This window comes from Xiphophorus couchianus, chromosome 7, assembly GCF_001444195.1.
Source record: "Xiphophorus couchianus chromosome 7, X_couchianus-1.0, whole genome shotgun sequence".
NCBI classification, from domain to species: Eukaryota; Metazoa; Chordata; class Actinopteri; order Cyprinodontiformes; family Poeciliidae; genus Xiphophorus; species Xiphophorus couchianus.
The window spans coordinates 580,332-602,877 of record NC_040234.1 but is presented as its reverse complement, the minus strand read 5'-3'; the positions used below and the strand labels follow the sequence as shown (position 1 = coordinate 602,877).

At 39.0% G+C, this 22,546-nt stretch overlaps 1 protein-coding gene across 5 annotated transcripts in view; it reads left to right on the top strand.

Moving 5' to 3' along the window:
• LOC114148168 (calphotin-like) overlaps window positions 1-20,492 on the top strand; it is a 35,662-nt gene extending 15,170 nt beyond the window's left edge. Inside the window, exons 4-8 of one of the 5 annotated variants that reach the window (XR_003596228.1) lie at window positions 8,077-9,102; window positions 12,411-12,474; window positions 12,567-12,691; window positions 14,263-14,411; window positions 19,503-20,492. Coding sequence is in view for 4 of the 5 variants with exons in the window: in XM_028023214.1 (XP_027879015.1) it covers window positions 8,077-9,102; window positions 12,411-12,474; window positions 12,567-12,691; window positions 18,559-18,704 (1,361 nt within the window). In the remaining variant the exon portion in view is untranslated. Of the gene's footprint in view, window positions 1-8,076; window positions 9,103-12,410; window positions 12,475-12,566; window positions 12,692-14,262; window positions 14,412-18,558; window positions 19,091-19,502 lie in introns of those variants that run through there. The other 4 variants (XM_028023215.1, XM_028023216.1, XM_028023217.1 and 1 more) reach the window with 4 other exon arrangements.
• The last annotated feature ends 2,054 nt before the right edge of the window (window positions 20,493-22,546 follow it).

Below are 22,546 nucleotides of genomic sequence, written 5' to 3'. Positions count from 1 at the left end.
ATATGTGTTTATATTGATTTCTTTATTTGACTTGCTATTCCCAAATAGCATGATTTCAGTTCATTCAAGTACACATCTCTACCTTTCTTTTGACCTTTTGACCTTGTTTCAATAGTTCAAGCTTGTGTTTTCTACTCACAAATTGCATTATTATGGCTGGTTTGTCCATCTTACTTGTTTGTGGCAGCGGTTGGCAGGCTTCAATTTGGTATCAATCCAGTGTAATTCCTTTTGAGTTCAGGAAAGCTGTTACTTGTTGCTCAAGAGATTCACCATCTTGCTTATTTGGTACCTCTTTATCCATTATTGTCACTGCCAGTGCATAAGACTGTGGTCTGATTTTTAATCCAGTTACTATGATGTCATTCAGTCTGGCGTATTGCTCCAGCTAAGCAACATGGATTTCCAGTGACACAATCCTTTGGTCTTTTTCTGTGTTCTGTATCCTCAATATTTTTACCTCTTCCACCAAGTTCAGTATTGTCTTTTGTCAATATGTCAAGAGATTTTTTTTAATGTCATCTACCTCTTCTGTAGCTAGGTTCAACTCTTTTGGTGGCATTGCTGTACTAATTCAATAGCCAATTTGCTTCAGAGAGAGTCTGGCACATGAAATGATGGTCCTGGATCAGGTGGTAACCTGGTGCTACCACCTCCAGAGGTGTATATAGAAATATTATTTCTATATTTCTTGTGTGCAGAGCCAGAAGGCTGGGACAGAACTGTCTCTACTCCAGTAGCCGATGCATCCACCTCCACAATAAATTGCTTTCAGGAATCTGGCTGAAGGAGGACTGGTGGCAGGGCCGACCCAAGCCTCCATGGGGCCCTAAGCAAAATTTGGTTTTGGGGCCCTCTAGTTCTGCTAACAATATGGACTGGCTAAATGAATATACAATAATACAGTATATTCAATTAGCAGTCTGATCATTAGGTCATTCACACACCTGCTATAAACTTGCATCTCTGGCAGTGCTGTTTACATTATGTACATGTATAATAGGATACATTTATTGGTCAACTGATTTATCGACCAGTTGATTTCTGTGCGCCGATTTCCTTAATTTTGGGGGATCATGATGAGCCGATACTTACACATGAAGCCCATCTTATCCCATAATCTTATCTTCGTCAGCAGATTTAAAATTCAGTCTCTGTCCTCTTCTGCTCTGCAGTGAGAGGTTTGACTGACAGACCGGTTCCTCCAGGTCAGGTCCGCATGTTTACAGTTAACAACATTCACCCCACTGTTGCCAACTCACCGACTTTTTGTTGCTATATTTAGCAACATTTTAGACAAAAAAAAATTCATATCAGCCAAAATCAAAATCGGCAGGTCAGACTTTTTAAAGATCAGTAACCAGGGATCGGCCAGAAAACTGCCATCAGTGCAGCTCTACACACATATTCATGACATTCTATGATTAAATTCATTTTTCTTAAGTGTTACTCCAATAGCTAAAAATGTAATTTATACTGCGTGAGTCTTTCTCTCCTAGAATGTGGACCGGTACCGGTACTGGACTGATTCTATGCATTCAAATGATTTTAACAGAAGTTTCACATAACTTAGAAGTTGATGTCAAAATAATGTTTGTTTTAGCCACAAAATGATTTTGCTCAGCAGCAAACAACATTTCCCCAACTACAGCATAGAGCAGCTCATCGATGTAGCAGCTATGTAGCCTGACATGAAAACATTTTGGTAAACAATGTCAAACATTGAGAAGTTTTAATTATTGTTATTAAATGTTATCAAACACGGCGTTTTGAAGCCAAAATACCTCAGAAATATGCAGAGCCAACCATGAGAATCAACTCATTTAAAGATAAAACTCAGCTTCACACAAACACCCTAGCATAAATGTTTGGCTGTTGAATGAACTGTTCAAGCTAATTTTCTATTAGCAGCGTTACAAATGTTTTACATTACATTACCAAGACATATTAAAACAAATTTTTATCTTGGCTTTTTTCTATTCTTTCCCTTTCTTTTCTCCCTCCCTGAAGCACAAGTCCTTTTTTGAGACATTGTTTTGTTTATTTATCTTCTGACCGAAGCTTTGGACGTTTGGATGCTCTGCACGTTGCACGGCAGCTCATGTTACCAGCGAAGAGTGCGGTACCTACCGCGGCCACCAGAGGCCCCCAGGAGCAATTTTTAATTTTTTTAATCAATAAATTAAGAATTTCTACATCCATTCATACGTTATCAAATATATATTATTGTAAAAACAAATCACTTCATAGTGAAATTGTGTGTTTTTGATATTATAGTGACATAGAAATTATTACTAAAAAAAACCAAAATCATCTCTAGTGAGGAGGCCAGTTAGTCGCCCTGGGGTCCTAACCGGCTGCTTAGTTTGCTTTGCCTTGGGACGGCCTTGACTGGTGGGGAAGAAAACAGTTGTTTAAGTTCTTTGAAGGCCACTGCTGCCTTCAGTGGCCATTTAAAGAGCTGCTTGATTGAAGTGAGTCGAGTTAGTGGCTGGGCAACAACGCTGTAGCTCTTAATAAACTTACGATAAAAGTTTGCAAAACCCAGAAAACGCTGGAGTTGCTTACATGTACTGGGCCATTCCACCACTGTTTTGGTCTTGTCAGGATCGGCTCTGATCTGTTCATCCTCAACGACAAACCCCAGGAAGTTGACTGTGGAGAGAGGGAAACTGCATTTCTCAGCCTTAACAGACAATTTGTTCTCCAGCAGCCTCTGGAGAATATGACCGGCATGCTCCTCCTTGGTCTGTGAGAAGAGGAGTATGTCATCAAGGTAAACGAACACAGAATGATTTAGGAAATCTCTCAAAACGTCATTAACTATGCCTGTAAGACAGCAGGGGCATTAGTTAGGATAAAAGGCAAAATGGCCTACAGGTGTCTTAAAGGCCACTTTCCATTCATCTCCCTCACATATCCTGACTAGATGATAGGCATTTTGTAAATCCAATTTGGAGAAGATGGTTGCCCCATGCAGAAGTTCAAATGCCTTTTGATATCTGGTAGTGGGTATTTATTCCTTATAGGGATCCTGTTTAACCCCCTATAGTCAACGCATGGTCATAATGTGCCTTCTTGTGGGCGACTGTGGCTCTTTAGTAGAGTAGTCGTCTTGCGATCGGAAGGTTGTAGGTTCGATTCCAGCTTCCTCCTGCCACATGTCGATGTGCCTCTGGGCAAGGCACTTAACCCCAAATTGCCTAACGATCTGCGTATCGGTGTATAAATGTGTGTGTGTTTGTGAGTGCGACTGGGTGAATGTGATTCTAGTGTAAAGCGCTTTGAGTGGTCAAAATGACTGGAAAAGCGCTATATAAGTTCAGTCCATTTACCATTCTTTCTTTCCAACAAAAGAAACTGGCACCTAGTGGGGATGACGAGCGGCGGATAATGTCAGCTGCCACAGAGTCATTAATTTAGGTCTCCATGGCCTCATGTTCCTGCTTAGACAAGCTGAACAATCAACTGTTAGGCAGCAGTGCATCTGGCAGGAGCTCTATCGCACAGTCGTACAGTCGGTGCGGGGGTAGTGAGAGGGCTCGATCCATGACAGGCAGGAACAGCCAAGGAAGAGCTGTAGCAGACTGGCTGGGCCGCTCACGAAGTCTGCTATCAAGACCGGATAGAGATTGTGATTAGTGAGTTCAAATCCTTGGCATCTTCACTGACGGACAGGCCATCCTATAAGGCTTGATAATACACTCCTTTGAGCTCCTCGTTGTTCCATTTATTGTCGGTAACCAATGTGCGAAACTCCACCAAGAACTTGGCTGCACTACGAGAGCCTTGGCGAAGTTTAAGCAGACATTCAGAGGCGTCCCCAACATGATCCAGGTGATCAAACACTGTGCTTAATTCTGAACAGAACTCTTTAAAGGTAAGGGAAGTTAAATGTGTAGCAGAATCAAACACTAGCGCCCAGGCTAAAGCCTGATTCAAGCACTGATGGGCGGAGGAACTGAGCAGTGAATTCAGAACTGGTGTTTATTGAGGGATCGGCTTTTTCACAGTCAGACAGGCCAGGGTCAGAGCCAGGGAATCCAAATCCAGGTCAAGCGATTCCAGATCCCAGGATCAGATGGACAGGCGGTCAATAGCACAAAGCTGAAGTTGGTTTCCAATTCCAGCTTCCGATTCGGGAAATGGCTAAAGGGCGATTTCAACTAATTATTCACTACCTTCTGCATCTTTAATCGACTCTAGTTAAAAAAAACTACACACTTCTAACTTGGATTGGATTATTTTGCTCTAATAGCAGAATATTCAGAACCATGTTTGGGATATGTGAATTTTTTTTCGATTTATGAAACTTCCATAAAAGACCATTTTTGTCCTTTTTTTTCTATCTTGGTCACACTAGAATTGCTCTAATTCCAAAACTACAACACCTAGACTCTTCAAATCTGGACTGGATTATTCTCAACTAATAGCAGAATATTTATAACCATTTTGTGATTTGTGAAACTTCAATAAAGTGCAGTTTTTATCCTTTTTTGCATCTAGATCATATTAGAACTGCTTTAATTCCAAAACCATAACACCATGACACTTCAAACATGTACTGGATTATTCCCAATAGCAGAATATTTAGAACCATGTTTGTGATTTGTGAAAACTTTTTCTGATTTGTGAAACTTCAATAAAGGTTGATTTCACCACTTTTTTGCATCAGTATCACACTAGGACTGCTCCAGTTCCTAAATTACAACTCCTAGACACTTCAAACCCAAACTAGTTTATTCTGTTCTTATCGTAGAATATTTTAATCCATGTTTGGGATTTGTGAAACCTTTATTTGATTTGTGAAACTTCACTTCACTTAACAGACCGCTGCAGAAGATCTTTCCTTCCAACAGCCATCACCATCTACAATAACTCTTTGAAGAATTAATGAGTTACACCAACATTTAGTTTCCCTTTGGGATTAATAAAGTGGTTTTGAATTAGAATTGAAGTTGAATTGGAAAAAAAAACTGTGTAGAAGAAGTGTATATTATAAATGTTACTTTTCCACAAAAAGAATAAAGAATAAACAAAAGAGAGGTTAAAAAACTGGCTCCACTCCATTTGCCCAACTAACTCTCTTTAGCCACACCCTCAAATCCTTAACTGCAATTAGATATGGAAATTTCTTAGAAGGTCTTAGTATATTTTAATATAACAAATTTGTATGCATTAGAGATTTAACGATTAATAATTTTTATCCTAACAAACAAATTTTTATAAGAAATATAAACTTAATTTATCCTAAATGTCTGAATGAACTAAAACTGAATTTAGGCTTCTACAACATTTATATAAATGTGGTCTGTGTAAAAATATTTGCATTCATGGAGGGCCCTCAAAGCTTTGGGGGCCTTCTGGAGCTGCTGACATACAGTAATTTGGATTAAACAGAAGTGCAAGTAATTGATATTAATTTTAACTGTATTTTTTTTATTTATTGTTTTTAGGACTCATAGTTGTGGGCTTAAATAGCATTTCATTGGCAATGTATTGACATTCCAGTAATATTTTACATTTCCTGTCAACTTCACATCTTTTAATACAAAAGCACGGTGGACTGGCTTAGCACCCCAATCACTGGGTTTAGCAAGTTTTCTAGAGGAAACCCTGAAATGAGGCCACTTTTTTGAAAAAGTAACTATTATTAATTACTTTTTAAAACTAACTTGCCCCACACTGTTTGTGATACCTCCAACTCAGCAGGTTGTGGTACTAGCTTGAAGAAATGTCTCAATTCTGGTAAAGACTTTGAAATTTTTCTTTAGTGATGGTGATAATAATAATAATAATAATAATAATAATAATAATAATAATCAGTGTTGTATAGTAACGAAGTAAAAATACTTCACTACTTTACTTAAGTATATTTTGGAGTACTTCATACTTTCCTGGAGTATGAAAATTTTTGATGACTTTCACTTTTACTTCACTATATTTCCGAACTTAATTGCGTACTTTTACTCCGATACATTTTCAATGTGTGGTTTAGTTACTCGTTACAAAAAAGCGAGAGAGAGAAACGCAAGTGTTTTGACCCCACCTACTGATTAGCAAGTAGCAAGCAGGCTACCGAACAAAGTCCGTAGCCTGCTTGCCTGGGCTTGTTCATCACCACCAATAGGATACACCTTCTTCTTCTTCTTTTCTATTATGGCGGATCACAAGCAACTTTAAGGTGCATACCGCCACCTACTGTACATGAGTGTGTAGAAGCATTACTTCACATCTATTAAATTCTATTTTTTAATTTTGTATTCTTAAGATAAATAAACAATGCTTTCCTTAATTTGTGAATATCTGTTGTGTTTCCTTCATTTCCTAATATACCTTTAAGATTCCATTCATGCCCCATATTTCTAACTATTCTCTTTAATTCTTCCCTTTCGAGTTCATTTGACTTACAGTTCATCAATATGTGTTCTACATTTTCTTTCTCTCCACATCTCTCACATTTATCATTATTTTTCCTCCCTATTGTATAAAGCATGTCATTTAAGTAGGTATGACCTACTCTTAATCTACTAATTATTATTTCTTCTCTTCTGTTTCTTTCATTAATGCTTCGAATTTGAACTGACTTTTGTACTTCATGTAATCTTCTTCCTTTCTTATCTTCATTCCACATTTTTTGCCATTTCTTGATTTCTTTACTTTTAATTAGGATACACCTGTTTCGCTTCTCCCATTAAACACAAAGCAAGTCTCGCAATCAGTAGCAGTCACATGGAAATTCTATCTTACAAAAACTCCCCGTCCAACTTGAAGAAACACATCGAGGTAACGTCTTATGAAATGGTTATAATCCTCCTGTTTCAGTAACTATAGCTTGGTCACTAGACACTACTGTATTGTGAAATCTTGACCATAAATGAACTTTGTTTGGCATTGTTTCAGTTCCATACGTGGTGTATTTAGCTTAGGCCTAATGCTGACTGTAGCAGGCTACCTAGACTCCTCTGTTCAAGGGGGGACAGAAGCCATAGCGATAGCAATTTAGACTAAATTTAACGAACATAGGAAAGGCATGCAAGTTCAAAACCAGGTTTACAGATGCCAATAAGCTGCATTTCCCTCCCAATTCTTTTTTTCTTTTGCATAATGACCAGTTGTGTGCACCACCTATTGACTGTAGCATTGACTGATTCACTGATTTGTGAGGTAGAGTAATCGTAACAGCTCTTTTTCTTCATGTTGGCCGCATTTTCTGTACTATTTATTTTTCTCATTTTCAGCACTGACCTTACTTGAAGGGAAAACTTGAGGCTTACAAAAACTTTGTATTTTCTGTCCTGGAGGGTATACTAAGAAGCTGGTTCAGTTGTAAAGCAGGTTAAGTTAACCTTGTGCTATAGGTAAAGCACCTCATTTTCTTAACTAAATGATGCCTGCAGGTATATCTATTAGGAGGTTTAATTTTGCCTGCACTTGGTTGGGTACATTATTTTAAGTGTATTTGACAAGTTTACCAAAATATAAAAAATGTCATTCAAACTGCATTTGCCTTGTTTTACTTTTTACTTGTACTTTTCATTACATTACTTGAGTACATCCATTTTTACAGTAATTTCCATACTTAAGTACAAGAAGTTTCAGATACTTTAAGACTTTTACTCAAGTAACATTTCAGTCAGTGACTTCGACTTTTACCAAAGTCATATTTTAGAGAGGTACTTGTACTTTTACTTGACTCTGAGATTTCAGTACTTTATACAACACTGATAATAATAATAATAATAATTAATTGTTATTAATTAGTATATTAATAACACTTATTGTTATTATAAGTGTTATTATTATTATGTCAGTGATCATTGTGCCACAGTTCATATTATTTGTTTTTCCTTGATCTGTTTGTGTGGTTTCCACTGAACATTTTTTGACGATGACCAGTGCACAAATTCATTCATACATCCTATAAGACTAAAAGGGCTATGTTTTCTTTAAACCTTTCTCTTTCCCATATGCTAGTATAATATTTTTTACATTCCATACTTGTATTAGACGTTTTGATGACCGATCATATGCAAAAAATAATGTATTTTGTTTGCTCAACGTCCCTCATTCTAGACAAAAACAAGCCTAAAACATACTTCAACATAGAAAAACTTGTTCAACACAAGCCATGCAACTTCCCTAAGAAAGAAGTTTCTCCAACTGCTTCTGCAGTAACTGAAGCTGCACAGGAAGCCATAGCTTCTGTAGCAACAAAGCGCACGTCCCCTGCTGCTTCAGCTGAAACTATTGCAACCACTTATGACATAACAATTCAACCAGTGACAACATCCTTTGTTAAAAAAGTACCCTCCAAAATAACAACTGCTGAATCTATTGTTGAAGTTTTTCCTGAAGATTTTCCAGGAGAAGATGCCCTAATTTTAGAGGCCTCCAAAGTGGCTGCTGAGCCTGCAGTTGATGTGCCACAAATCCCTATGCATCCTGCTCCTGCCTCTGTAGAATCGGCTCCTGATCCATTTGTGCTGGTAGATGGGGCCCTGAACCTAGTTCATGAAGCTGTGCCAAATAAGGGATCCATGGAGCCTGTGGAAGAAACACTTCCTGCAGAAGGGTCACTAAAGTCTGTGGTGGAAGGGGCTCATGCGGAGGCATTACTGGAGCCTTTGACAGAAGCACCCCCCGAGGAGGTGTCACTGGAGCCTGTGGTGAAAGTGGCTCCTGTGGAGGTCTCACTGGAACATGTGGTGGAAGCAGCCCCCGAGGAGGCGTCCCTGGAGCCTGTGGTGGAAGCAGCTCCCACAGAGCCATCTCCAAAACTTGCAATGGAAGTGACACTGACAACTGTGTCAGGTGGGGTCCCTGAAACTCTAACTGCAGACCTTCAAGCATCCCCGGAGCCTGTGGCAAAAGCAGTCCCTGAGCCTGTGGCAGAAGCAACTCCTTCAGAACCGGACCCTGCAGAGTCCATGCCAGGGCCTGAAGCAGAGGTGGTGCTGGAGCCTGTGGCAGAAATTACTGATGCTACAGATGTAGTTCCTGGCTCTGAGGATCTTGTGAACCCTGCCTGGGTCCTTTCCAAGGCTGCTGAAGAAGAGCTACAGATGGATTCCCCTGCTGAAACAGTTGGACCATCACAGGGTACACACTACAACTTCCCCCTCCCCTACAATCCTTCTGTTTTCTTCTGTGGAACCTGTATTTCTACAGAAAAATGCTATATGACCAGGCACCTTTTTCTTCTTAGCCTCTCAGAGAATGTGTCCTAATGGTCTTTCTAAGTGTTACTTGGTGAATTCCTGCAACAAGTAACTATTGCTTTTAGTTCTGCTCCTTCTCATATCTTACCCTGTTGTCTGTCTTATTTTACCCAAATCTTCTTCTATGCTGCTTTTCATTTATCTTCACTGGGGAATGATGTCACTCCCAACATGTTGCAAGTTGGGTGGGAAAAAAAAAAGTAATTACTGTTACCCAGATTAACAACTGACATGTGCTTATTCCATCCAAACATTTAGCCAAGTGATTTCTATATAGTTTATAGAAATCACTTCTATATAGTTTATGAAAGCGATTTAATGAGATGACTGACAGAAGTGCAAATAAATGCTTTACTGCTGGAACTATGTGTGATGCAGTCATGATGGATTAGGATTTAAGTGAAACTTTAGTATTTTCAAGTCAAATCCCAAATTTGGATACTCTGGAAGTTGATTTAATGAATCAGAAGTCAGACCCATCTGAGTTCAAATGAAATGCAGCATTAATTCACTTTGTTGTCACATGTTTTACACAGTTGAGAGTCTCTTGTGATGCATGGGTTTGCACTAATGAAAAGTGTCAATTTTATGTTATTAATTTCTGTGCCCTTAGAAAATGTGTTACTTTGGTTTGTCCTTCTAAATTTATATTCTTCCTTTAGAAAATTATTAAAACATTTTTATGTTCCTAAAAGATATGCAAATATTTATATTTATATAAAAACTTTGATGTAAAGATTCATAGTTTCATCCCCGGTCAAAAATGTTGTTAATTTAAACTAACAATTGAAAATATGAAAGTCATTGTTTTCCAGCCGTTTACACCTTTCAGTACTTCAGACTTTACTAAATATACTCACCTGTTGCTTTTTATGTCTTATTTTCAAATTGCATGGAAATATGGTATAATAGCCCTGACATGTCTGACTTATGCACTTTATTTACATGTAAATTTAAATGTGATTTTTTTCTTCAACTCCTTTCACATAAGTCCAGACCCTCTGTACGAAGCATTGTGTAGTACAAAGGGCTGCTTTATACAAGGCTTGGTCGCAAAAAAATGTGCAGCACCATATTTTATGCACAAGTTGGTATGTTGTGCATACCAACTTGTGCGCACAACACAATCATGCCACATATTAATGTGGCATGAACTTTGCTCAAGTATACGGAACTGCTCCTTTAATTCCTAAATAAGAAAAGAAAGTACCCTTTCTCCATGTTCTCTAGCTCTGAAAATGCAGAGATCCATTGGCAACTGCTTTTCAGAAATTCTATCCAGATTTTGCAATATTTGTCACCTATCTGTACAGTTAAAATCAATGCTAATGTAAATTGAAATCTTCCATAACCTATATATCAGAGGAGCCCAAGTCCAATCTTCAAGAGCTTTCATCTTGCAGCTTTTAAATTTGCCCCTTCTCCAACACCTGAATCAAATGAACTGCTGAAATGTTTGCACCGCGTGAGCGCAGCGAGTTTCCACAAAAGAGAAAAACTGCACAGTTTCTCCAGTCAACTGTTTTTTTTTTTGTTTTTTAATTTATAACAGCCACTGATGACCGCGTCATTTCTTAACGCTTTAATTTCTGGAAACCTGGAGCGAAACCTTGGCGACAGCTAGCACATACAGTACAGACCAAATGTTTGGACACACCTTCTAATTCAATGGGTTTTCTTTATTTTCATGACTATTTATAAGACAAGAAATCCCACTTATTAACCTGACAGGGCACACCTATGAAGTGAAAACCATTTCAGGTGACGACCTCTTGAAGTTCATTGTGGTGGATGCTCCTCCCACCACCACATCGTGTTAGTATTTTTTCTTTATATTACATTACAGTTTATACGTTTAAGTTAGTTATTTCATTTAGACATATATTTTCTAATGGGTGCACACTTTATTTAATGTCTGTCTGAATGGTTTATTTACACTTCTCTTTTGTTTGAGGTGCTGCTGAGATAAACCAGCTGGAGGAGGAAACCTGGAGCATACCATTTGTTTTTGAAAGACTGAAGGGGGAAGACTTGTTTCAAGTTGTTTTTATTTAGTTAATTTTGTCACTTAAATATTCACTTATTGTTTCTGCTAAGTAAGAGTTAGTTTTGCTTTATTTATTTCATAGAATGCTTTAGTTAATTTTGTATTTATTTGTTCTTTTGTTACGTCGTGCCTCCCTCATGTGGTAGATTTAGGTTACTCCACCCCTATTTAAGCAGCCTTTTGTTCTTTGTTGGCAGGTCAGTTTTGTTTGTGTTCAGTTAGAATTCAGTTGACCTCAGTTAAATTGGGCCCAAAATTGTTATTTATTCTTTGACTTATTTTTGCATTAAATCTTTATGTTTTGTTTGCTATTTTGGAATAATTAAATTGAATTTTTGCTACTTTGAACATTTTTTTGTCCTTGTTTGAGTCTGGTCCCTCACACTCATCAAGAAAATGCAGAGTGTGTGCAAAGCAGTAATCACAGCAAAAGGTTGCTACTTTGAAGAAACTAGAATATAAGGGGTATTTTCAGTTGTTTTACACTTTTTTGTTCAGTGCATATTTCCACATGTGTTATTCATAGTTTTGATGCCTTCAGTGTGAATCTACAATGTCAATAGTCATGAAAATAAAGGAAACTCATTGAATTAAAAGGTGTGTCCAAACTTTTGGTCTGTACTGTATGTTTAAATATAAATTTAAATATTTGCTAATGTGATTTTCAAAGTCCTCCTTTTTGCATCATTTAAAACCTATTTAAGGTCTGTACAGTTGTGCTAACAGAAGCTGCAGCGCTTTTGTTCAGTTTTCTTTCTTTTTTTTTAATATGACGTGTGCATCTTTCAGATGTTGCCATTACTACAATCCTCCAGTAGGTGTTTGAAGGCCTGAATGACTGCTGATGAATGCATTTAGTCATTTGATTCAAGTGTTTTGGAGAAGGGATGCATCTAAAAGTGGCAAGAAGGTAGTTCTCTGGAACATGAATTGGGCCTATAAGCATCTGTTTTTATGCACTTTTCTAAAGTCTCTCTTCTTCAGCTAGCTACCATCTAATCTTCAAATAAGCTGCATAATGGATTCAATAAATCAAAATGCATTATCAAGTATTGGATAAAAGTCTACAAAACTGCCTTTTTTGCTGTACCTAAAATCTTATGTGAGTAATATTTAATTTGTTGTCTTTTTGTGACATTCAGCTCATATGGACCCAGTGCAGAGGCTATTCTTGGACTCTATACGAGAATATTCAACAAATTCCCAGTAAGCATCAACATTTCTGTGTTATGATACTCTTTTGTGCAAAAGATCTAATGAGGTGCTGACTAATTGGTTTTTCACCTGTTCTAAAACAGAGCAGCTGGTGGTCTGGTTGATGCTGGCTCACAGTATCAAAAAGTTTTGGAAGAGGAGATAGCAAAGCTACAGAGACTTTATGGTGGTGGAGACCTAACCAGTTTTCCTAATTTCAAATTTACAGGTAAGTTAACAATTGGGTATTTGGTATTTAGTACAGATGGAAAGTTTTTGACAATCCCAGTGAAAATATGTTAAAATCCTTTAAATGAATTTGTCATTTATTGCAGTAGTATAATCTCACACTAAAAACTCATTTTGAAAAACACAATATATTATCAAGTACATTAGTGCAGTGGAGAAAGAAGCCCCATTTATAAAACAACATTCCAGAATCAGCCTGTGCTACCAGGGTTGCCACCTTTCAGAAATTAAAATATGGGACACCCACCATAGCCCATGTCACCCTACTTTCATGTAGTAGAGTTGGCCACTCTACTAGTAGTAGTAGAGTACTACAGCGGCCTTCCCACCCCTTCTCATGGGGTGGGAAGGCCGCTGAAGTGATAGACAATATTTTATGGCAGTGTGTGTTAAAAAAAACAGTGATTCACAGAACAATAGTTTATACGTACATAGAGGTTGGTTACAATACCCCAGAATTGTACTCCAATCAGAGTAACATACCTGCAACACATTTTTACTTAAGTAGATTTACTTAAACTTTAATTGAGTAGGTGTAAAAGTATTTGGTAAAAGTTAACACCACATTATAAGGCGCACCTTCAATGAATGGCCTATTTTAAAACTTTTTTCATATATAAGGCGCACCACATTATAAGGCGTATAGAATAGACGCTCCAGTAGAGGCTGGGGTTACGTTATGCATCCATTAGATGGAACTGCGCTAAAGGGAATGTCAACAAAATATTCAGATAGGTCAGTCAAACTTTATTAATAGATTATAAACCAGCGTTCTGAAAACTCTGTTCATTCCCAAAATGAATAAACAACTGTTTTATTATTTTCCCCGAGGTAAAGTAAGTGTCGTGGGATTTTCGTGACACAGTTTATCTTTTAACAACAGCAAGGTATAACATATAGTGGAGGGGAACTTTTCCTCGATTCAATAAACACGTAAAAAACAGTCTGATACTGTTACGGTAAATCAATCATTAGTGCAATCACAATATATATCCACTTCTGCACCACTGATTCGTTCATGTTAAATTCTCTGGCTGCTGCTCTATTCCCGTGTTCAGACTTTCTCTGTCTCATTACAGACCGGCCCTCATTACATTTACACATCACCTTAGCTTGCTCACTTTGAACAGGAAGTCACCTGTATTTTTTTCTGGATGTCTTACTTTTACTCTTTGACTTGTATAGGTTTCATCCTGTGCCAAGTGACATAAATGACATGATGATGAATTCTGTCAACACTGGCTGGCTGCTGCTGACTGAACTGTGTGGGCGTGGCCAAATGGCAAATTTCAATCCCTGGTCCTAAGCAAACAGTTGTCTCTAAATCATAAACAAATCCGATTTGCACCAAACTTATGATTAACTTTTGTAAATCTCTAAAGAGCCTAATAGCATTAAATTGTAATTTGACTCCACTAGGTTAACAGCTAGGTTAATCCAGCTATACCTCCTCACTAACTGTGAGGTAATTTCCCTGCTGGGATGAATAAAGTAATTCTATTCTATTCTATTCTATTCTATTCTATTCTATTCTATTCTATTCTATATCAGCCGATCTGCCCCAGATTTTTTGTGCATCATCAGGAAGCACTGCCGAACACAGCAATGCATATTGCCTAGCAGACGGGTGCAGGAACTGAGCAAGAGTGTCGACAGTGGTGAGCGGGTGGCGTTTCTGGACCACCCGCAGTCACAATAAGGTCAGAGAGGTTCTGAGCTACAAGGGCCGTTGGAGACTGCTTGCAGCTTTAATTATTGTTACACTTAGTGTTGATATGTATGTGATAGGCATGTCTATTGGACATTTATAGAAATACAGAACAAATCACGTCCCATATCAGTTCAGTATGGGACGCAACATTTAACAGCCAAATATGAGACGATTCCGTATTTTACAGGACGGGAAGCAACCTTATGTGGTACATTTATTAGGACTGCTGTTATTCATATTTTTCGCAACCCTCTTATACCAGCCAGAGAGCACTTAAACTTATATGACATTTCATCAGTTTGGAGCATGCAGAGAAATCTTTGACACTTTTCCCTTTGCAGAATCTCACTAGGTCTTAGAAGTAAGTCCTTGGTATGCTCTTCACTCTTAAACTCAGATAGCCATGAAAGAAGGTTGAGGTCCCTTTTACAGTTTGGATCACTTGCCTGCTGCAAAACCCAGTGATGACCCATTATCAGTTTACTGACACAGGGTTTCCCCTAGAAAATTTGCTAAGCCCAGTGGTAGAGACGCTAGGGCAGTCCACCAGCAGCCCACTGTGTTTTTGTTTTAAGAAGTGTTATAATTTGACAGAAAATTTGAAAGATTACTTGGCAATTATGTTATTGCAAGACAATATTGATAATACGTAGACATGAATTAAACAGTCTTAAAAAAGGAAAACACAAAATAATACAATTAAAATATCAATTATGTGCACTCCCGTCAAATCCTAATGAAGTAACCAGCCAGAGGATCTTAAAACAAACATTATAAAGAATTATCACCTTAAATGGAAAATTATAAGCGTATCTATGCTTAAATATTCTTAGAATGCACAATTCTGGCATTTTATTAAGCCTTTTATTTTCCTAAATCCTACCACAAGATGCAGTCTCTTGATTTTGTGGTTGTGATTATTTATTTATTCAAGCAAATGCAGTATTTTCAAGAAACAGATTTCAGATTGAATAAAAATGACTTGTGGGCATAAACTTTGTCAAGTTGAAAGCACAAACACAGAGCCAGTGCTTGGATTGAGTGAGCATGTGTGAGATGTAGGGCTGTTGTAAACAAATATTTTAGTAATCGAATAATCTATCAATTATTCTTACAATTAATCGAGTAATTGGATAAATAAAATAAAATATTGGTAAATGTGGCAGAACACTAGTGTTACTATCGGATATCAATAGCAGTCCAATTTTTCATTTTTGAGCATCCCTAACAGTTAGTTTTGTAGTTTAGGAAATTAACCTGTAACAATAATAGCTCACTTTCTAAGTTAACCTGAAGAAAAGTTATACAAAGATCTGAAATTCTATTCCAATTAATAATAAAGAGGCAGGCTCACAAATATGCTTATAAAAATTGTCTATGATCCAGCTTTTAGTTTATGTATTCATCTTCAGTTAGTTTAATTGATGAATTATCACCTTGCCCCATACCTGTCAAGCTTTGGTTTTGAGAATACGGGAAATGTCGCCTGTTATTTTGATGGAAGAATTAATTTATACTGTTATAGAAGCTGCACACAGATTACTTTTCACTGTGTTAAAGTGTCATTTTGTCAGTATTGTCCCATGAAAAGATATACTTGAATATCTGCAGAAATGTGATGGGTGTTGTCACTTTTGTGATACACTGTATGTACACACACACACATATACTATATATATAAAAAAAATTAAAAAAATTCCCTTCTCACCCACCGCGGGTGGTTCTTATCCTCTGAGCTCGGGTCCTCTACCAGAGGCCTGGGAGCTTGAGGGTTCTGCGCAGTATCTTGGCTGTGCCAAGGACTGCACATTTTTGGACTGAGATGTCTGATGTTGTTCCTGGGATCTGTTGTAGCCATTGGTCCAGTTTGGGGGTGACTGCCCCGAGGGCCCCGATGACCACAGGCACCACTGTGGTCTTCACCTTCCAGGCCCTCTCCAGTTCCTCCCTGAGGCCCTGGTATTTCTCTAGTTTCTCGTGCTCCTTTTTCCTGATGTTGCAGTCGCTTGGTATTGCTACATCTAACACAACGGCTTTCCTCTGTTGTTTATCCACTACGACAATGTCTGGTTGGTTCGCCATTACCATTTTGTCTGTCTGGATCTGGAAGTCCCACAGGATCTTAGCTCTGGCGTTCTCCGCCACCTTTGGGGGTGTTTCCCACTTTGATCTCGGGGTTTCCAGTCCATATTCTGCACAGATGTTTCTGTACACTATGCCTGCAACTTGGTTATGTCGTTCCATGTACGCTTTCCCTGCCAGTATCTTGCACCCTGCTGTCATGTGCTGGACTGTCTCAGGGGCCTCCTTGCACAATCTACACCTTGGGTCTTGTCTGGTGTAGTATATCTGGGCCTCTATTGCTCTGGTGTTTAGGGCCTGTTCCTGGGCGGCCAGGATGAGGGCCTCTGTGCTGTCCTTGAGTCCAGCTTTTTCCAGCCATTGGTAGGATTTACTGATATCAGCCACTTGGGTTATTTGCTGGTGGTACATCCCATGTAGGGGCTTGTCCTCCCATGATGGTATCTCTGGCACCTCAACCTCCGTTCCCTGTTGTCTGAGATATTCACTGAGCACATTGTCTGTTGAGGCTTTGTCCCTGATGTATTTATGGATCTTAGTTGTTTCGTCCTGGACTGTGGTTCTCACACTCACTAGTCCTCTGCCTCCTTCCTTGCGGCTCGTGTACAGTCTCAGGGTGCTGGATTTGGGATGGAACCCTCCATGCATTGTTAGTAGTTTTCTAGTCTTAATATCCGTGGCTTTTATCTCCTCCTTTGGCCAGCTAATTATTCCAGCAGGGTATCTGATTACTAGCTGTTTATCGCACGGATTTTGTTCTTGCCATTGAGCTGGCTTCTCAGGACTTGCCTTATTCGTTGGAGGTATTTAGCTGTGGCTCCTTTCCTTGTGACCTCATCGAGGTTGCCATTTGCTTGTGGTATACCTAGGTACTTGTAGCTGTCCTCTATGTCTGCTATTGTTCCTTCTGGGAGTGAGACCCCTTCTGTGCGGATGACCTTCCCCCTCTTGGTGATCAGCCGACCACACTTCTCTAGTCCGAATGACATCCCAATGTCCGTGCTGTAGATCCTGGTGGTGTGGATCAGTGAGTTGATGTCTCACTCACTCTTGGCATACAGCTTGATGTCATCCATGTAGAGAAGGTGACTGATGTTGGCCCCATTTTTGAGTCGGTATCCGTAGCCAGTCTTGTTGATAATTTGGCTGAGGGGGTTCAGGCCTATGCAGAACAGTAGCGGGGACAGAGCATCTCCTTGGTATATGCCACATTTGATGGACACTTGTGCAAGTGGTTTGCAGTTGGCTTCAAGGGTGGTTTTCCACAGCCTCATCGAGTTTGCAATGAAGGCTCTCAGAGTCCTGTTGATGTTATACATCTCTAAGCATTCAATGATCCAAGTATGCGGCATTGAGTCATAGGCTTTCTTGTAATCAATCCAAGCCATGCACAGGTTGGTGTGTCGGGTTTTGCAGTCTCGGGCAACTGTGCGGTCTACGAGGAGTTGGTGTTTGGCTCCTCTGCTATTTACACCGATACCTTTCTGTGCCGTGCTCATGTGTTTATCCATGTGTTTGCTTATCTTGGCCGCTATGATGCCTGACATGAGCTTCCATGTTGTGGAGAGGCAGGTTATTGGTCGGTAGTTGGGTGGGACTGGACCCTTTGATGGATCCTTCTGGATTAGGATTGTCCGCCCTTCAGTTAACCATTCAGGGTGGGTCCCACTTTGTAGCAGCTGGTTCATTTGGCCCGCCAGTCGCTCATGGAGGGCAATGCGTTTCTTTAGCCAGTAGGCATGGATCATGTCAGGCCCTGGTGCTGTCCAGTTTTTCATACCTGAGACTCTTTCTTGGACATCTGTTACAGTGATGGTTACCAAGGCTTGCTCAGGGAGGTTACTATGGTCCTCTCGTAGAGAGATCAACCACTGTGCATTGCTGTTGTGGGACGCCTCCCTTTCCCATATGCCTTTCCAGTATTGTTCAGTCTCCAGCCTTGGTGGGTCTACTCTGTTGTTATTACCCTGCCATTGAGAGTACACCTTAGCTGGTTGAGTGGAGAAGAGCCGGTTAATCCTTCTGGATTCATTCTCCCTTGTGTATCTCTTTAGGCGGCTGGCCAAGGCTTGGAGCCTCTGTTTGGCAGTTTCGAGTGCTTCAGGTATGGGCATCTGCCTGTACTTTCTGGGTACTGGTCTTTTCATTGTACCCTTATGGAGCTCTGACAGTTGGCTCACTTCCCTCCTTGTTACCTTGATTTTAGCCTCTAACCGTCTTTTCGACGGTGGGTATTGGGTCTCATGGCTGCTCTTATAGCCAAGTATCTCAAGGATCACTGATGCTGAGTTGTAGATCAGCTCATAGGTTTCTGTTATGGTGTTGGTAGGGATCGTTCTCAATGCTGTATTCACATTCTCAATGAGGCTTTCTGATGGTACTTCACTCAGCCGTTGTAATTGGCGCCAAGGAGGTCTGGTTGTCATTCGGGTCATGATTTTCTCTCTCAGGTCAGCAGCTGTCTCGTTCAGCTCTGATTCGCTCAATGGGGCCGTGCATCCCCTGACTGGGTGGGGACTTGTAGTTAAGTCCCCACAGTTCTGACATCCAGGTTCCTCCTTTTTGCCGTAGCATTTGCGTTGTATATCAATATATATATATTGACGAGATTGACGAGATACAACACATATATATATATATATATATATATATATATATATATATATATATATATATATATATATATATATATATATATCCCAGGCCGGGATTCTAACCTATGACTTCTGCCACGAGGACTAAGGCCTCCATATGTGGGTCATGCTTTGCCCTATGTCCCCATAGCGCTTCTGAAATTATTTCTTAACATGGGTTTTTTTGTCGCCTTCACACATTTATAGTTGGATTTTCAGATTATACTACTGTAACTACTGTAGATGGCTGTAGTTTGAAGATTTTGAAATTTATATTTCTGCATCTATTGTTGAAGATAAGTTAATTTTAAAAAAGATGTTGGTGTTAAATAATTTCAATGACAGAGCTGTGTTTTTTGTTTCAGAACCCCAGTGGAATGAAGTTTCCCAGAAGTGAACCATCAGCACTTCTGCTTAACCTTTACAACTTTGTGCACAGGAACATGAATTTGTGTGATTGTCAAGCAAATGAACCTCTACCTGTTGCTTATATGTGAAGATAAAACATTGGATTTGTAGAAACTGTAGATTTCGTGCCTGCAGAAGATAAGGTTTTGCATTTTTTCCATGACGTTTGACAGAGTGATCTTAGAGATGCAAATTAGGTTGTCTGAATCTAAATCTTTAGATTTAGAGACAACCTAATAATGTGACTTCTGTTGTCTCCTTTTTCATTCCTCTCAAGAATTTTTCAACTGTATGTAGCAAAGAGATGTTCATTTAAAAATAGCATGGAACTCAAATAAGTTGTCTGATTTTTTGCTTCTATGTTTCCCCATCCTTAAAGACCAAAACATGAGGAACTTCATATAATACAAAACAGATGTTATCTTATGGACATTAGTGCTGTTTGGCTGCTAAAAGCAAGCATAATTATTGCAGTACTTATAGAATAATTACAACAATTTAACTAGGGCTTCACTCTTTCCAGAGAGAGAGAGACAATTTGGTACTATATCTATATCAGTTACATAAATCATGAGTGTTCATTTTCCAACACTTTGAGAATTCTCTAAGTAGTTCAATTTAAATGTCCACCAAAGAAGGAAGAGGAAGACAGCCAATGATCCTCTAAGCTGCCTTTACGGTCCTCTGGAGCCTCACCCTGTCTGTAACAGAACAGCTGCTATACTGTACTGTGATGCGGTATGTCAGCACGCTCTATGGATGAGTGGTAGAAGGTCAACAGCAGCTTGAAAAATTTTATGTTGAGCTTGTTCTAAATATTGTGATTGATAAATAAGACCTCAGGTAAGACCTTAAGTTCTCAGGTTGCTCCTGAGAACCATAGATTGAAATTGAATGGTTTGCAGTAATCTGACAGGTTTATTACAATAAAACAAGACAAAAACATACACTGCCTGGCCAAAAAAAAAGTCGCCACCTGGATTTAACTAAGCAAATAGGTACAAGCCTCCTATTGGATAAGTACTGCATAGGCGATTATCTTTCAGCTGGCAACAAGTTATTTAACCCCAGCTGATGCAATGAGTAACTCCTCATTTCTTAAACAACCATGGCAAAAGACACATCCTGTGGTCGTGGAAAAGACGTTAGTCTGTTTAAGAAGGGTCAAATCATTGGCATGCATCAAGCAGAGAAAACATCTAAGGAGATTGCAGAAACTACTAGAATTGGGTTAAGAACTGTCCAACGCATCATTAAAAACTGGAAGGATGGTGGGGAACCATCGTCTTCCAGGAAGAAATGTGGTCGGAAAAAAATCCTGAATGATCGTGATCGGCGATTACTTAAACGTTTGGTCAAATCAAATCGAAGAAAAACAACAGCAGAACTCAGGAGTATGTTTAATTGTGAACGCAAAAGCATTTCCACACGCACAATGCGAAGGGAACTCAAGGGGTTGGGATTGAACAGCTGTGTAGCCGTAAGAAAACCTCTAATCAGTAAGGCTAACCAGAAAAAAAGGCTTCAGTTTGCTAGGGAGCATAAAGATTGGACTCTGGAGGAATGGAAGAGGGTCATGTAGTCTGATGAGTCCAGATTTACCCTGTTCCAGAGTGATGGGCGCATCAGGGTAAGAAGAGAGGCAGGTGAAGTGATGCCTAGTGCCTACTGTACAAGCCTGTGGGGGCAGTGCTATGATCTGGGGTTGCTGCAGTTGGTCAGGTCTAGGTTCAGCAACATTGTGTGCCCAAAGAATGAGGTCAGCTGACTACCTGAATATACTGAATGACCAGGTTATTCCATCAATGGATTTTGTCTTCCCAAATGGAACGGGCATATTCCAAGATGACAATGCCAGGATTCATGGGGCTCACATTGTGAAAGAGTGGTTCAGGGAGCATGAGACATCTTTTTCACACATGGATTGGCCACCACAGAGTCCAGACCTTAACCCCATTGAGAATCTTTGGGATGTGCTGGAGAAGGCTTTGCACAGTGTTCAGACTCTCCCATCATTAATACAAGATCTTGGTGAAAGATTAATGCAACACTGGATGGAAATAAATCTTGTGACATTGCAGAAGCTTACTGAAACAATGCCACAGCAAATGCGTTCTGTAATCAAAGCTAAAGGCGGTCCAACAAAATATTAGAGTGTGACCATTTTTTGGTGGCGACTTTATTTTTGGCCAGGCTGTGTATCAGATAACTACTTCAATGATGAACTAAACAATTCTCCAAATAAAATAGAGCTATTTTGAAAAAACATATTAAAAGAAGTAAAACAAAAGAAATATGAAATAAAAAAATACCAAGGGAATACATTTCTTCCAATCCCTTATTTCTTTGAGTTCTTGTTATAACAAAGCTTCTTTTCTTGTTCTCTTTTTTCCTTATTGTTCTCTGATACTTGTGTGAATTTTATTTTATTTTTTTCATAATAGGGCTATTGGGGGAAGAAAAATATATACCTAACATTTAAAAACAATTAATACATATGCACAAGTATAAAACAATAAAAACAATTTAAAAACAATGACACTGATTCATAGAATGTTATTGCCTATCTTTAAGAACTGCTCGAAATAAGTCCAGTGAAATCATTTCCGACATCTTAAGTTCAGACTGCAACTGATTCCACGTTGTGGGGGCAAAACACTGAATGCCTGCTTCCCTTTTTCAGTTTGAAAGTGTGGGACATGCAGAAGAATAATGTTATTGGAGCGAAGAGAACGAGAACTGACAGTTCTATGTAGGAGAGTGGATAAATATGCTGGGGTTAGACTGAGTAAAGATTTATACATCAGGATCATTAAATGATTGTTTCTCCTTACACTTAAAGGAGCCAATCAGCTTTTGCGTACAAATCACAATGATGTGTCAAACGTCTACTACTGGTTATAAATCTTAAAGTGCAATGATACACAGTATTTAATGATTGAAGACATTTGGTCAAAGTATTCATATATAAAACATCTCCATAATCCAAAAGTGGCAGGAA